Source organism: Lissotriton vulgaris, chromosome 11 (assembly GCF_964263255.1).
Source record: "Lissotriton vulgaris chromosome 11, aLisVul1.2, whole genome shotgun sequence".
In the NCBI taxonomy this organism is placed as follows: domain Eukaryota; kingdom Metazoa; phylum Chordata; class Amphibia; order Caudata; family Salamandridae; genus Lissotriton; species Lissotriton vulgaris.
The window spans coordinates 730,058,464-730,072,136 of NC_141699.1; the positions used below are offsets into that span (position 1 = coordinate 730,058,464).

The 13,673-nt window shown below is 45.7% G+C and overlaps 1 protein-coding gene across 23 annotated transcripts in view; it reads right to left on the reverse strand.

Annotated features, from left to right (window-relative positions):
- The window catches only part of DGKD (diacylglycerol kinase delta), a 1,053,390-nt gene that overhangs the window by 468,100 nt on the left and 571,617 nt on the right, over window positions 1-13,673 (reverse strand). For all 23 annotated transcript variants that reach the window (XM_086943829.1, XM_086943836.1, XM_086943828.1 and 20 more), the window contains one exon: window positions 11,448-11,547. In XM_086943829.1, coding sequence (XP_086799955.1) covers window positions 11,448-11,547 — 100 coding nt within the window. The remainder of the gene's footprint in view (window positions 1-11,447; window positions 11,548-13,673) is intronic.

Here is a 13,673-nt window from a genome sequence, read left to right on the forward strand (position 1 = left end):
ACACAAGCCTTGTGCTTATTTTTCTAGTACACTGGACCCAGTGGCCCAGGCTCTGCCTGCGTGCCTGAAATCGGTTGCGGCAACAGCCCTAGCCATAAGACAAAGTGACTCGATAGTGCTGGGACATCCCCTGACAGTACAGGTACCGCATGCAGTGGAAGTTCTCTTTAACAGGACACAGACACAGCACTTGACTGTAGCGAGACTGACAGGATATGAACTGACGTTATTTCAGCCACACATAGAGATCAGACGCTGTAACATTCTGAACCCTGCTACACTTTTGCCCTCAAGTACCGTAGACACCGCACCACATGACTGTGTGGAAATAATGAATATAGTGACGAAACCAAGACAAGACTTGACAGATGTTGCACTCCCAGACCCTGACCTAACACTATATGTAGATCGATCATGCATGAGAACGAGCACGGGGGAATTAGTGGCAGCATATGCCGTGACCACTGCTACTGAAGTCATAGAGACACAAAGAATAGACATACTGTCAGCACAAGCAGCAGAGCTCATCGCTCTGACACAAGCCTGCAGAAGAGCTAAGCACTTGAAAGTAAACATTTATACAGATTCACAATATGCATTCGGCGTAGTTCATGATTTCGGAGTACTCTGGAGGGAAAGAGGTTTCTTGACCTCTCATGGGGCCAAAATTCAGCACTGCCCGCTTATTCAGGCCCTGTTGGAAGCAATACATTTACCTGCAGCCATAGCTATCCTGAAATGCAAAGCACACACCAAAGCTACAGACACCATTTCCCAGGGTAATGACCTGGCAGACCGAACTGCTAAACTTACAGCCCAGACACCAACAGACACAACAAAGACAGAGGTACCATCACTGACAAAAAGTATGACAGTCAGGGATCCTTCTCAAGATGTACTCGATATACAGACACATGCCACTTCAGATGAGATAAAGAAATGGATTGAACAAGGAGGGGTCCAGACTGACCAGGGTTGGATGACTAAGGGCAAAGCCACATGGTTTCTTCCAGACTCAATGGTACAAGTGATCACAAACACAGCACATAGTCCAGCACACTTGGGAGAGAGGGCAATGATAGACAGCTTACAGAATATCTGGTTTAACAAGCACCTGCGTGCAGCAGCGAAACAAAAAGTAAGAACATGTATGATCTGTTGTCAGTTCAATCCAGGTAAAGGCATCCCGGTGGAACAAGGTGGATTTCATCCTCCTGACCACCCTTTTGAGGTCCTCCAGATGGATTATATCCAAATGGACAGATGTAGAGGTTACAAGTATGTCCTGGTAGTTGTGTGTGCACTGACTAGATGGACAGAAGCGTATCCAGTCCCAGATTATACTGCTGTGACAACAGCCAGGCAATTGGTGCGTGAATTCTTTCCTAGATACGGATTGCCCCGTGTTGTGTACTCAGACAATGGTCAGCCTTTTTCTTCTGAATTAATGAAACAAGTGTCTCTTCTGTTAGGATACAACTGGAAGTTTCATTGTGTTAGACACCCTGAAGCAGCAGACCTTGTCGAAAGGCATAATCAGACAATTAAGACGAAACTAGCAAAGATCTGTGCAGAAAGAGGCGTGGATTGGATGGTAGCCTTGCCGGTTGCCCTCTTTTACATGCGTATGGTAGCCCATTCCAGAACAGGCCTATCACCATATGAAGTGGTTTTCGGTAGACCGCCGAACATGTGGGGTACGCCTATGCCTAAGAAAATAACTGATGTTGACAGTAACATGCTGACAGATTACCTGGCTTCCTTGATGTCTGCACTACTCTCTTTTCGTTCACAGGTTGCCGCCGCCTTCCCTGACAACACCCAGGTCAAGGAGCACGCCATAGCACCAGGCGATTTTGTTTTCGTCCGGAACTTTGATCGATCAAGCCCCCTTGAGCCGCGTTGGAAGACGCCGAAATTAGTGTTACTAACGACGAGGACAGCCGTCAAAGTCGAAGGGAGAAAAGGGTGGCTCCATGCCCATCACTGCAAGAAGTACTTTGGAGACTCTGGAACTTTGGTAAAGACTAATGACATTACAGACTTTGAGCCCCCTTTGCTAGAAAAGACTCCACAGCAAGAGTACAGGTCCAAATTACGATCTAGAAAGCCAGACGACGTTTAATTGTTTAAGCCCACTAGGTGGTGAATCGGTTAAACAAGATTTCTGACATGTATAGGATCACGGACCCCAATAGTAAAAAGAGCAAAATGAAAGAAAAATACTGCAAGATATTACGTAGTAGATGTATAGTATCTCTGATTTTTCTGTCTTTTCTGTGCATCACTATAATCTGTGTCAGCTTAATACTACACGTTTTCTTTCCTCCTATTGCTTCACATATACACACTTCCGTTAATGACACCGTAGAACATACATTTAGTGATCTGCCACCCCATGAACTGTCATATCGACTGGCCCTGCGCAACAATACTTTTATTCGGATGTTGCACCGTTCTCATCAGACCAGCAATGCTACAGATTGCTGGGTATGTGGCCGACTCCCACCTTATCAAAAGACGAAGGGAGTTCTGCCCCTCTTTCCTTTTCCGTTCTCCCACAATGGTTCGTGCGGAGCATGGTTTGCCTTAATGACATCATTAGACAGAAAGTCCACAATTTACAAGGGTGACTGGATATGGGGAGACTTGAATAAAGTAATGAATGAGGTATGTTTTCCAGACGAAGACGGACTCCCCCAAAGGAAAGGGACCGATCTAGAAAATGAAGAGTGCGAGCAAGGAAATGCTTCCCTCAGCTTTATAATGCTGAATGTACAGCCCATGCAAAATGTGGGTCCACCGTTTATTTCAGTCCTACCAGTAAAAGGTGATTTGTGCGTTAGAAAGAAAGGATCAGTACATATGGGCCACAGCGAGTGTAATGCTGTGGTAGAGTTTAATGATAAAGGAAAGTCTTCTTTCAAAGCATCTCGCCATTCCTATTTCATTTGCGGTCAGACAGCCTATGTACGTCTGCCCTTAGACTGGGGTGGGACGTGCTATATAGCGTTCCTGCTGCCACCCGTCTTTCTGGCCCCATCCAATTATCATCGAGATTCACGACTAGAGCATGTTAGACACAGGAGAGAGACCGATGCCTCAGTGATTGATCAGACTGAGACAGCCTGGGAGCAATATACAGATTTCAACAGAGGATTCTTTTTCTTCATAGGTCCCGTCCAAAACAGTAAACTGATACGCAGGTTAACAAGGACACTGGAAGCAGTTGTGAATGAGACTGCATCTGCCCTGGGGAACTTAACCCAGGAGCAGTCTGCCATGAGATTAGTTGTTCTTCAGAACCGCCTTGTTCTTGACATCATCCTGGCGGATAGGGGCGGGGCTGTAGAGTGATCGGCTCCAGTTGCTGCGTTTTCATTCCAAATAACGCGCCATCTGTGTACGCAGCAATATCAAGGCTCCACAAGATCGCTCATGAGATACATCAAGACCCAGGCACATGGACTTGGTCCGGTTGGCTCTGGGGTGTAATATCGGCATGGGGATGGAAAGTGTTTTTGTTCCTAGGAATGATACTGCTTATGATATTCGGCTGCTGTCTCTGTCTGCAGTGTGGCCTGGCCATTTGCGGCCTGTGTGCGACTGCCTGTGTTCCACATCCACATATACAAAGGATCAAGAATGAACAAATGATGCTGTTTGAACAAATAGACGGTATCATGAGAATAGATGTGACCTGAAGGGTACAGTAGGGGACAAGGAGGGAATGAGGAAAAAGAAATTTTACATGGCCAGTATGTCCCCTGCATGTACCCCAACGTTTAGTGTACTTGCATGTCACCCATGCATTTTCCCTCTATGGCCTGCAATAATGATGCCTCTGCATTTGTGTCCCACATTAGGATGCCTGTTACCAAGTCTCCCATGAAAGACACGTTAATATTGCACCGAGGCCCGGGTGGCCCATGTGTTTGCATTGTGCACTTTTAATGTATCACGAAAAACCCATTTCTCCATTTTGTGGCTCAGCCAGAGCCAGTTCCTGAATTCAGGTTTTTATGCCTCCAGACGCTCTGAGGGCTGCAGCTACGTGTCCCTGACCTCGCATACTTTTGGCTAAGCCGAGAGGGGCCCAGCCTGGGGTGCCAAGACAGTATTGTGCATAACAGTTATCTGCTTGCTCTACAGAATCACATTCCTGCCTGGTGAAGAAGGTAAACAGAACCCGTCTGCAGAGATAGGGCCTAGCCTTTCTGTCTCCGTTTAAGTGATTTACAGTGCTCGCGTCCATAGAAAGCCCAAGGCCCCCACGCAATGAACGAAGAAATAGATGCCCACACCGGCTCTTAGTGATGAGCGACCTTTGCTTCAGATAATACATCCCCGGACATAAGATATCAGATAATACCAGACGTGCTGGTCGCCCTGACACTGAAGGCCTCCCTACCAGACCGAAAGTCAGCTTCCCCCCAGTTACACGTCAATTGCACGTCATGATCAAGTTGCGCACACAAGTAGGGCAAAGTTTAAGCTGGCCATGCAACCCCCTTCCATGCATCCACCCACCTATGACTCACCTATGACTCATCAAGTGAACGCCCACATGTACGCCCATATGCACACCCACATGCTCTTATCTCTCTCTTTCTCTTGCTCTGCCTGGAGCGCTCCTCCTCTATGTACGAGATTGAATGTATAAATATTGTACTCTGTGAATAAAGTTTAGAAGACCCTTCCTGAACCTTCGTGGTGATGGAACCGATTCTCCCCTAACTCGAGTTATTGAAATAAAGCCCTTTTGAATCGGACACCACGGACTCTGCCTCTCATTTTATACAAGACCTTTGTTTAATTATAGAAATTATGACAGGGTAATACTTTATTTACCACAAGACCACGAAAACATTAGCTACTCTCAGTTCCATGACATTGCTTCCTTCAGGGAAATGTTTTCCGTCGATCAAAGACGGACAGATCAAGGAGGTTGGGTAGTACCGCAAAACGGCCGGTTTTGCATAAGGGGGAAAGGAAAAGGGGAAATAATGGGGAACAGCGACTGTGATAGAACATACACACTGCCCGCCCCCGATTTTCCGACCATAGTAACTGCCCCAAACACCTATTTCATTTGTGGACCCCATGCGCACACTTGGTTGCCTCAAGGCTGGTCTGGAAAATGCTACATCGCATTCCTTTTACCACCGACTTACACAGCCCCTGCCAATTACCACCTAATTGACCCTCTGACCCAAGTTAGAAGACAACGAAGGGGGGGTCATAGATGCAGAAGATACTGCAGGACAAGAAGCTGGAGACTTCTTTAAAGGTTTTCTCCCTTTCTGGGGACCTATGGCAAATAGTCGCCACATCCGGCAACTAACTCGTGTAGTTCAGGCCGCCATAGATGAAACAACTGGCGCCTTAAATAACATTACAGCTGAAGTAGCTGCAGATAGACTCATGACACTGCAGCACCGTATAGTATTGGATGTCCTGTTAGCCGACCGTGGTGGTGTGTGTAAGGTAATAGGGTCCAGTTGTTGTGTATTTATTCCAGACAACGCCCCATCAGTTTATTCTGCTATATCCCGCCTTTATGTACTATCCGATAAATTGGATATGGACACTGGTACATGGTCCCTGACCGGCTGGTTGTGGGACCTCCTGTCCACCTGGGGGTTTAAGGCAATAACAGTCCTGGGCCTTGTTTTTGCCACTATCTTCACCTGTTGCCTCTGTGTCCAGTGTGGCCCGCCCTTTGTGGACTGTGTGCCACTTCCTGTACTCCTCGTCCACGAAACAGAGTAAAGAGAAATGAAATGATCATGTTACAGGAACAAGTATACGACCTGATGAATATAGAAATTGATTAAGAATTTCTGTAATAGGGTTTCTATGGGACAAGGAGGGAATGTGGAATTTGACAAAAAAACCTCCTTTTTCCGCCTGGTGTCCCATCATGCACCCTATCCACCCTAACATCGACCAGGCAAGCCGATTCTCCTACTTCAAGCGCAAATCCTGTTATACCCCCCTCTTGCCTGCTCTTTTTCTTATAATACTAGCACATGCAAAGAATAAAGACCAGCTACCATGTAGCCTATGGGTTTCCGTCCCGTTCGATATTCTCCTTTAGACCAGAACGGAGTCAGTCAGATGGTTGACTCGAAAACCCCCCTCTCCCTAACTCTGTCACCAAACGAGCAGCTCTCGCCCGTCAATGATCTCCCAGTTTCCGAGGACAGCCATGGGTTGGGTTAACAACCAAGGGAAAACCTAATCAAGCACATGAGACAGCCACGAAGAAGAATAGTTTACTACAGCCCATTCTCCTTCTTCCCAGCTGCACACACATACCATTGTGAGACATCACCGCCCTTGTGTAAGAAGTAAAGAACGCACAATGCCTCGTCCTCTTTACCTTTCCGACAGAAATGACCCTGTAACAATGCCTCGATTCTCTGTCCTCAGATACTAGCAACTCTGTAACTTGTCACCACAATCACCCCGATGCAACATGTTTATCTATGTGTAAATACTATTCAGGTTATTCTTTAAACGAGAACAAGCATGCTATGTCTTCCGTATGATTACATCATGAATGATTGAATCAAGTCTAAGGGAACTCCTTCTTTTTGATTGTACTCGTACTGTATATAAGTGCTGTTATGTTCCAAGTAAAGCAGACTACTCCTAAACCCGCTTGGTGAAGGAGCTCTCCCTTAACTCGAGTTCTGGAATAAAACCCTTTCAACTCGAAGACCACGGACTCTGCTCCTCATTTTATGCATTACCATTTTCTTGGGTAATTATAGAAATTCCGAACGGCGTAAATAATGAGTTTTTTATTTACCAAAGACCTCATCTTTCCTTTCAAATATTAGGTAAAGGCCACTCTATATGTCCTGGAGGACCCTAGGTGCCACAGGCTCCAACACCCTTATTATCTGCCCTGGTTGGAACTTCACCAGTGCAGCCTTTTGATAATACCAAATCTTCTGGAGGTCTTGGCTGGCTTCAAGGTTTTTGGATGCTTTACCCATGTACTCCGCCATCTTTGAACGTAGGCCAAGCGCATAGTTTACAATGTCTTGTTTAGGCTCTTTGAGATGTCTCTCCCAGCCTTGATTAACTAGACACAATGCCCCCCTATAGGATGCACAAAAAGAAGTGCAAAGGAACTAAATCCCACTCCCTTCTGAGGTGAAGTGCAAAGGAACTAAATCCCACTCCCTTCTGAGGTACTTTTCTCTAAGTGAGCAGGCATGGCAAAAAGACATCCCAACTGAGTTTTTCAGAGAGTCCCAAGATCGTCCTGAATCTCCCAACTAAACCATTTGTTTCTGGGTGATATGGGATGGAAAACTTGTAGATGATCCTGCACACAGACCACATGGTTTTCAGGGAGCCAGACATGAAGTTACTACCTCTGTCTAACAGCACCTCCTTAGAGAAACCCACTCTTGTAAAACAACATAAGAGGGCTCTGGCAACTGCAGTGACAGTCCTAAGGCATATAGCTTCAGGGTATCTGGTCTTCAGCCGGGTCTGGTGGCTCAGTGGACCAATGCATCCACTGCTGGGGCCTGTGTTCGACTTCATGGTCACAGGTTAAAATCCCGGGGGTCCACTCAGCCTTTAATCCATTTGAGGTTGATAAAATAAGTACCATTAAGTTGGGTAACAATAGACATCTGTTATTTCAGCACCCAGATGCTCCGTTGCTTACGCGAACGTGCGCTTTACAAATACACCTGTTATGTTATGTTATGTTATAGTGGCATGATCCATCACCACCAGCATGAATATTGTTCCCTAGAGTAGTGACGGCCCTAAGATATAGAGCTTCAGGGTATCTGGTTACATGATCCATCACCACCGGTATGAATCTTGCTCCCAGATGTTATTGGGGGGTCCAGGGAGCCAACAACGCCAATCCCTACCCATTCACAGCAAATCCCAACCACTGGAAGTGGAATTTAGTGGGTCTTTGGGTGGTTACCTGTCTTGCCATTGACTTGACAGGTAGCACAGGAGTTACAAAACTCATTCACCTTCTGGGACATCTTTGGCCAGTAGAAGTGAGTTACTAGCCTACACGCAGTCTTGATTGTTATTGTTATTGTTAACATTTTGATAAAGCGCAACAGCTGCCCCAGCAAAGAGGCGTCCCGGCGCTAAGGAACCAATCAGAGCTGAACAAAGAGAGGAGGAAGGCAGAAAGGGAGTCCTAAGGAGAGGGGAACAGATGGGTCTTGATAGCTTTCCGGAAAGCAGACAGGTTTTCCAGAGAACGAATGTTCAGAGGCAAGGAGTTCCAGAGCTTGGCTCCCAACACCCTAAAGGAGCGGCCGCCGATTCAGCAAAGTTTTGTACGGGGTACAGTCAGAAGGTGCTGGCCTGATGAGTGCAAATTGCGTTGTGGCACGTAAGATGTTAAGAGCGGGCACAAAAGTTCTGGACAACCGAATTTGAGGATCTTAAATGCCATGATGAGGGTTTTAAACTGAATACGGGATTCAATGGGCAGCCAATGCAGATTTCGGATGGTAGCTCGGACCGAGCATCTGCGGGGGAGACCAACCAAGGCTCTTGCCTCTGAGTTCTGGACGCGCTGCAATCGCGCTATCTCCACTTTGTTGGCGCCCAAAAGCAAGACATTGACATAGTCTAAGCGGGAGAGGATTGTGGATTGAACAATGAGTTGGCGGACTTTAGAGTCAAAGAATCAGAGTATCGGGTTGAGGCTCCTCAGCAGGCCCACACAAGTAGCTGCCACTTTTTTTGTGTGGGTCTAGAAACTAAGCGAGAAGTCCATCCAGACACCCATATTTTTGACCAAGGTTTTAGGTGGTGGAATGGTGCCCAACGACGAGGGCCACCAGTGTTAATTCCAATAACTGGAGTTCTTCCCGAGGAGCAACACCTCCGTCTTGCCTGCATTAAGCTGCAGGCAATTGTCCGTCATCCACTGGGCTACTGCCGCCAGGCCATCCCTAAATCTCGAGGCAGAGGTGGACGGGCCTTCGGTGAGAGTGATGACCAGCTGCGTGTCATCTGCATATGACACCAGCGTTAGGCCCCACACCTGGCCAAGATGCCAAGCTAGACGGATGTCATGGGTCAATGAGAGTAAAAACTCTCTGTATTGCTGAGGCACTACCACTCTCCTAGTGGCAACAGGCTTGGGGTCTCTGGCCTCAGTATACAGGAGTCCCTCCTCCCAATAGGTCCTGTCAAACCACTGGCATCTCCCTGCTCCTGTGCAGCAGCTTGCTATCTCAGGCTTTCAAATGTAGGACAGGTCCTCTGTCCTTGGCACAGCTCTTACCTAGAGGGTCCCCCTGGGTCTAGGAGCTCTGCCGTGTAAGGCCCAGGATTACCATTTACTAGGTACTTGCAGGGGTGCTAAAGATACTGCCAATTGTGGGAACAATTGTACAGTTTTAGAGAAAGACATCTGGCACTAGGGCCTTGGATAACAGGAACCAAGTGCCTCTCTGTCAAAATTGCATTAAAGACTAAGTGGGGGTGACCATGCCAAAAAGGGGCAGTTTCCTACAATGCGCATTCTGGAAGAGAAGGAGTCTCAACATCACATCAGCAATCAAAAACATCTTTGAGAAAATCAAGTAGGTGCATTCAAAGGTATGTATCTGCAGCCAACATATGCTATGAATATATATGACATTTACTCCAGTTAATATTCACCCCCGGTATGGAATAAAGAACGAGGAATTCCTCCATAAAGGGATTGAGGTATTCACTAGGTTTCCCCAGGTATAGGTCCATGTTGCCCACGTATATTTAAGCAAGAAGGTGGCAGCTAGTGAACTGGACTGCATGCATATGTTAGTGCTGATGGGGTTTAGCAGCTAAGTGTTCTAGGGCAATCATAAAGAGTATAGGTGAGAGGAGGCAAATCTGACAGGTGCCCTGAGATATGGCAAATGGCATGGATTCACAATTAGTGATACAAATCTGGGCCATGGAATTGTTATTAAATCACCTGATCCATTCAATAAATCCAGCTAACGTATCTAGTCTGCCCACAATATTGAACACAATTCAATTCCCTTTTCAGGGAATCAAGTGCCTTGGATGCATCGAAAAAGACAGCAGAAACATCCAGACAGCAGTGAACAGGGTGCATAGACTAGTTGTGGTTGGCCTGCCTGGAATAAAACTGAATCAGTCCTGGCACACCAAGACAGGGAACAGAAGGCCCGGATTTTAGTATTGTAGTTAAGGAATGAGAGTGGAGGGTAAGACTCACAATTAACAGCAAGCTTCCAGGGTTTTAAGAAAGTTAGCAGAATCGCTCTGTGAATGGTCGGGGGAGGACTCACTGTTCCATGTCCCCCTCAAAGACTGCAAGGAGATAGGGTGCCAGAATTTTAGCAAACCTCCTACAGAACTCACCTTGTAATCCATCCGAATCAAGGGAATGGCCCCAAGGTAGACCTCAGATTACCTTTTTATTTCATCAAGTGCAAAGGGCACTGCCAGACACCAATGTGTGAGACCCCGATCCAAGCCATGGCAGTGTCAGCAAGATAGAGATATGCTCAGGGGCAAGAGTAACCATTGTGATACATAGCCCTGTAATGTGAAGGAGCCAATAATCAGTGAGGTTGAGCAATGCAGTTCTCCCAAGAGGCATGTCAAAGAAGTTATACCATTTGCTGGCCAAGGGCACTTGATCATATTTGCAAGTGCTTTTACAGGTCTGTTACCTTCACCATATGTGCAGGCACATGCATATTTCACAGGTGTTCCCAGTCCGCTATTTCAATACATTCAGAAATCCTATACCGAATATGGCCTAGGACTAGCACCTAGAGGCCTAGAGGTGCCTAGTTGAGATGAAAAAGCAATGTGCTGCACTGGTAGTGATGATTTAAAATTGTCAGTCGAAGCTGCTGCCTATGCTCTTGCAGAATGGATACAAGAAATCAAGCATTCTGTTGGTCCATCAGACACAGATTATTCAGAATGGCTGTCCTGACATTTGCCAAAGTTAGAATCTAATTCTTTTTTCTTAGGTCTCAATGCTGTCAGTGTCTCCAGCTATTATCTCATTTAAATCTGTGGGCAAGGATTAACTGTTCTCTAACATTGGGTTAACTCTTCTGCTTGCTGTTCACTAACTCTCATTTCATTTTCTGTCTTTCAGATCCTATGTTATTAACTCGCTCTTGCATCTAATGATTTCTCTCTTTAAAATGCAAAACAGCTCATTGAATTCTGTGACTTCAGCAGATATCTGTGTGTAAATTACAGCTCAGATTTTCATCCTAACTCAGCTCCTGATCCTTGAGAGGTGTCAGCTTAAGATGCTTGGTAGATCTATTAAATGAGTACCATTCATAATAAATTCACCTAATACTTGCAAATAGGTACCAAATCAGGTTCTGTGTGTTGTATAAATTGTTAGGGTTATCATTTATTTTGCTAATAGCAATCATATTATTGCTACTTACCTTTCCAGCCATAGCTTCTGATTCCTCTGAGCCCTCAGCTGTTTTCTCATACGCCTTCCCCACTCTTGCAACAAAGTCCTTCACTGTCTCACACAACACCCTAACAAAGCAAGAAACAATTATTTTTTTTCTCCTGGTGAGGTACATGAACACCACACAGCCTCCCCATTGTTCCAGTAACTGTCCACCAGTGGCATAGGGTTCCAACTATATTAATGAATCAATTTATAATGTAGACACACTTTGAAGAGCATCAGAAAGGAAAAGTGTCATGCATAGCTGTACAGAGGTGCATGGAAGAGAAGAGAACCAGGGGCCTGTGGAAATTTGGCAGGAAAGAAGGAGAAGGGGCAAACTAATAGATTAATAGAATATCAGGGATTTGAACCCTGCAGCCTACAGTTTGATACATCTTTACAGTGACCCATCAATGACTGCTTATTACTCACAGTCAAATGACTCTTTAACCTTAATCACTGGTTGGAATGCTACTTGGAGAGATTGCTAGTGATTCACACCAGAATCCTCAAATCACCATTTGTGTGTTTGATGCAACACCTTAAGTGGCCAAAGGTATGCCCAGACCGGGGGGGGGGGGTACCTTGCTCACTGTGGTATAGGATCCAAGCTATACCTCACTGAATAGGTCTAATAAGGATGAAACACGTTTGGGGCTGTTTGTGTTCCCTTATAGGATGTTGAGGGTGGCAGTGTCCTCACCAAGCGATTCGGAATGGATTAATCCCATAAGGAGCAGGGTCAGTAATGATTTGCATAAATGCAGCCTGTCTGGACTGACACAGTGGCTGAAAACCGATGAGTTGGAATACTACCTAGAACAATTGTCAATGGTTTAGACATTTTGCAAGTATTCATCCCATCCTCTTTTGTGCTTATCGCTGGTAAACTGAAAGAACCAGAACCCTGCTCGGGTCAACCATTTTTGACAACATCTACTTTTTTTAAAAGAACATTACTCAAGATTCTTGCATAAATAATAAGAAGTCTGTGACAAGGGACACATCAATAGCTGGCAATCAAAAAGGCTTACTAGGGTACCCAGTACTGACAATAATACTAAACAAGGAATCCACCAGTGACACAAACCAACAAGCATTTGCAATGCAATAGGTCTCGCATTATGAAAGTTTGAGCTATTGGTCTTGCAAATTACAATTTTTTTATTTATGTGTTGGTTTTGAAAATAGCTAAATTAATAGCTTTGTCATTTACAATGCCAATAGTTATAACTTTCGCAAATGTGACACCTAAAGCATTTGTAATGCAACATGTTTTGTATTTACGTGACTTGGATGTATTGATATTACAAATAACAATGGCTTTTAATTTTTTTAAATAATTTGTACTTAAATAAAAGTGATTGTAATTTATAATGGCAATAGCTTAAACTTTTGTAAATAACTTTTGTGAAGATTATGTTCAGTGTATTTTATTGTGACGAAAATCCAAGAACAGAAGTGAAATATTAACATCTTTTTGTGACATTTGTAATAAAGCTTGAAACATTGAGAGAACATATTTGAAGCAGTTGTTGTTGAATGGTTGCACAGATTGATGCTGTGATGGCGAGGAGTGATGTGGTGGCGCTGAGTGATGCTGTGGTGGCGCTGAGTGATGCTGGGGTTATGCTGGGGTTGCGCTGAGTGGTGCTGTGGTGGTGCTGAGTGGTGCTGTGGTGGTGCTGAGTGGTGCTGTGGTGGTGCTGAGTGATAATGTGGCGGTGGTGCTGAGTGACAATGTGGTCGTGCCAAGTGATATTGTAGTGGTGCTGCTGTGGTGCTGAGTGGTGCCGATTGGTGCTTTGGTGGTCCTGAGTAATGCTGAGTGGTGCTGTGGGGGTGCTGAGTGATAATGTGGTGGTGCTGAGTGATAATGTGGTGGTGCTGAGTGATGCTGGGGTAGCGCTGAGTGATGCTGGGGTAGCGCTGAGTGATGAAGTGGTGATGTGGGGTGGTGCTGTGGTGGTGCTGAGTGATGCTGGGGTGGTGCTGAGTGGTGCTGTGGTGGTGCTGAGTGGTGCTGAGTGTTGCTGTGATGGTGCTTAGTGATGCTGTGGTGGTGCGGAGTGATGCTGTGGTGGTGCTGAGTGATGCTGTGGTGGTGCTGAGTGATGCTGGGGTGTTTAAATTCCTGGATGGATGGGAATCTGTCCATAATAGCTGGGAGAAGTGGAGGGAAGGGAGCCAAGCAGAAAGAAGGATCAGA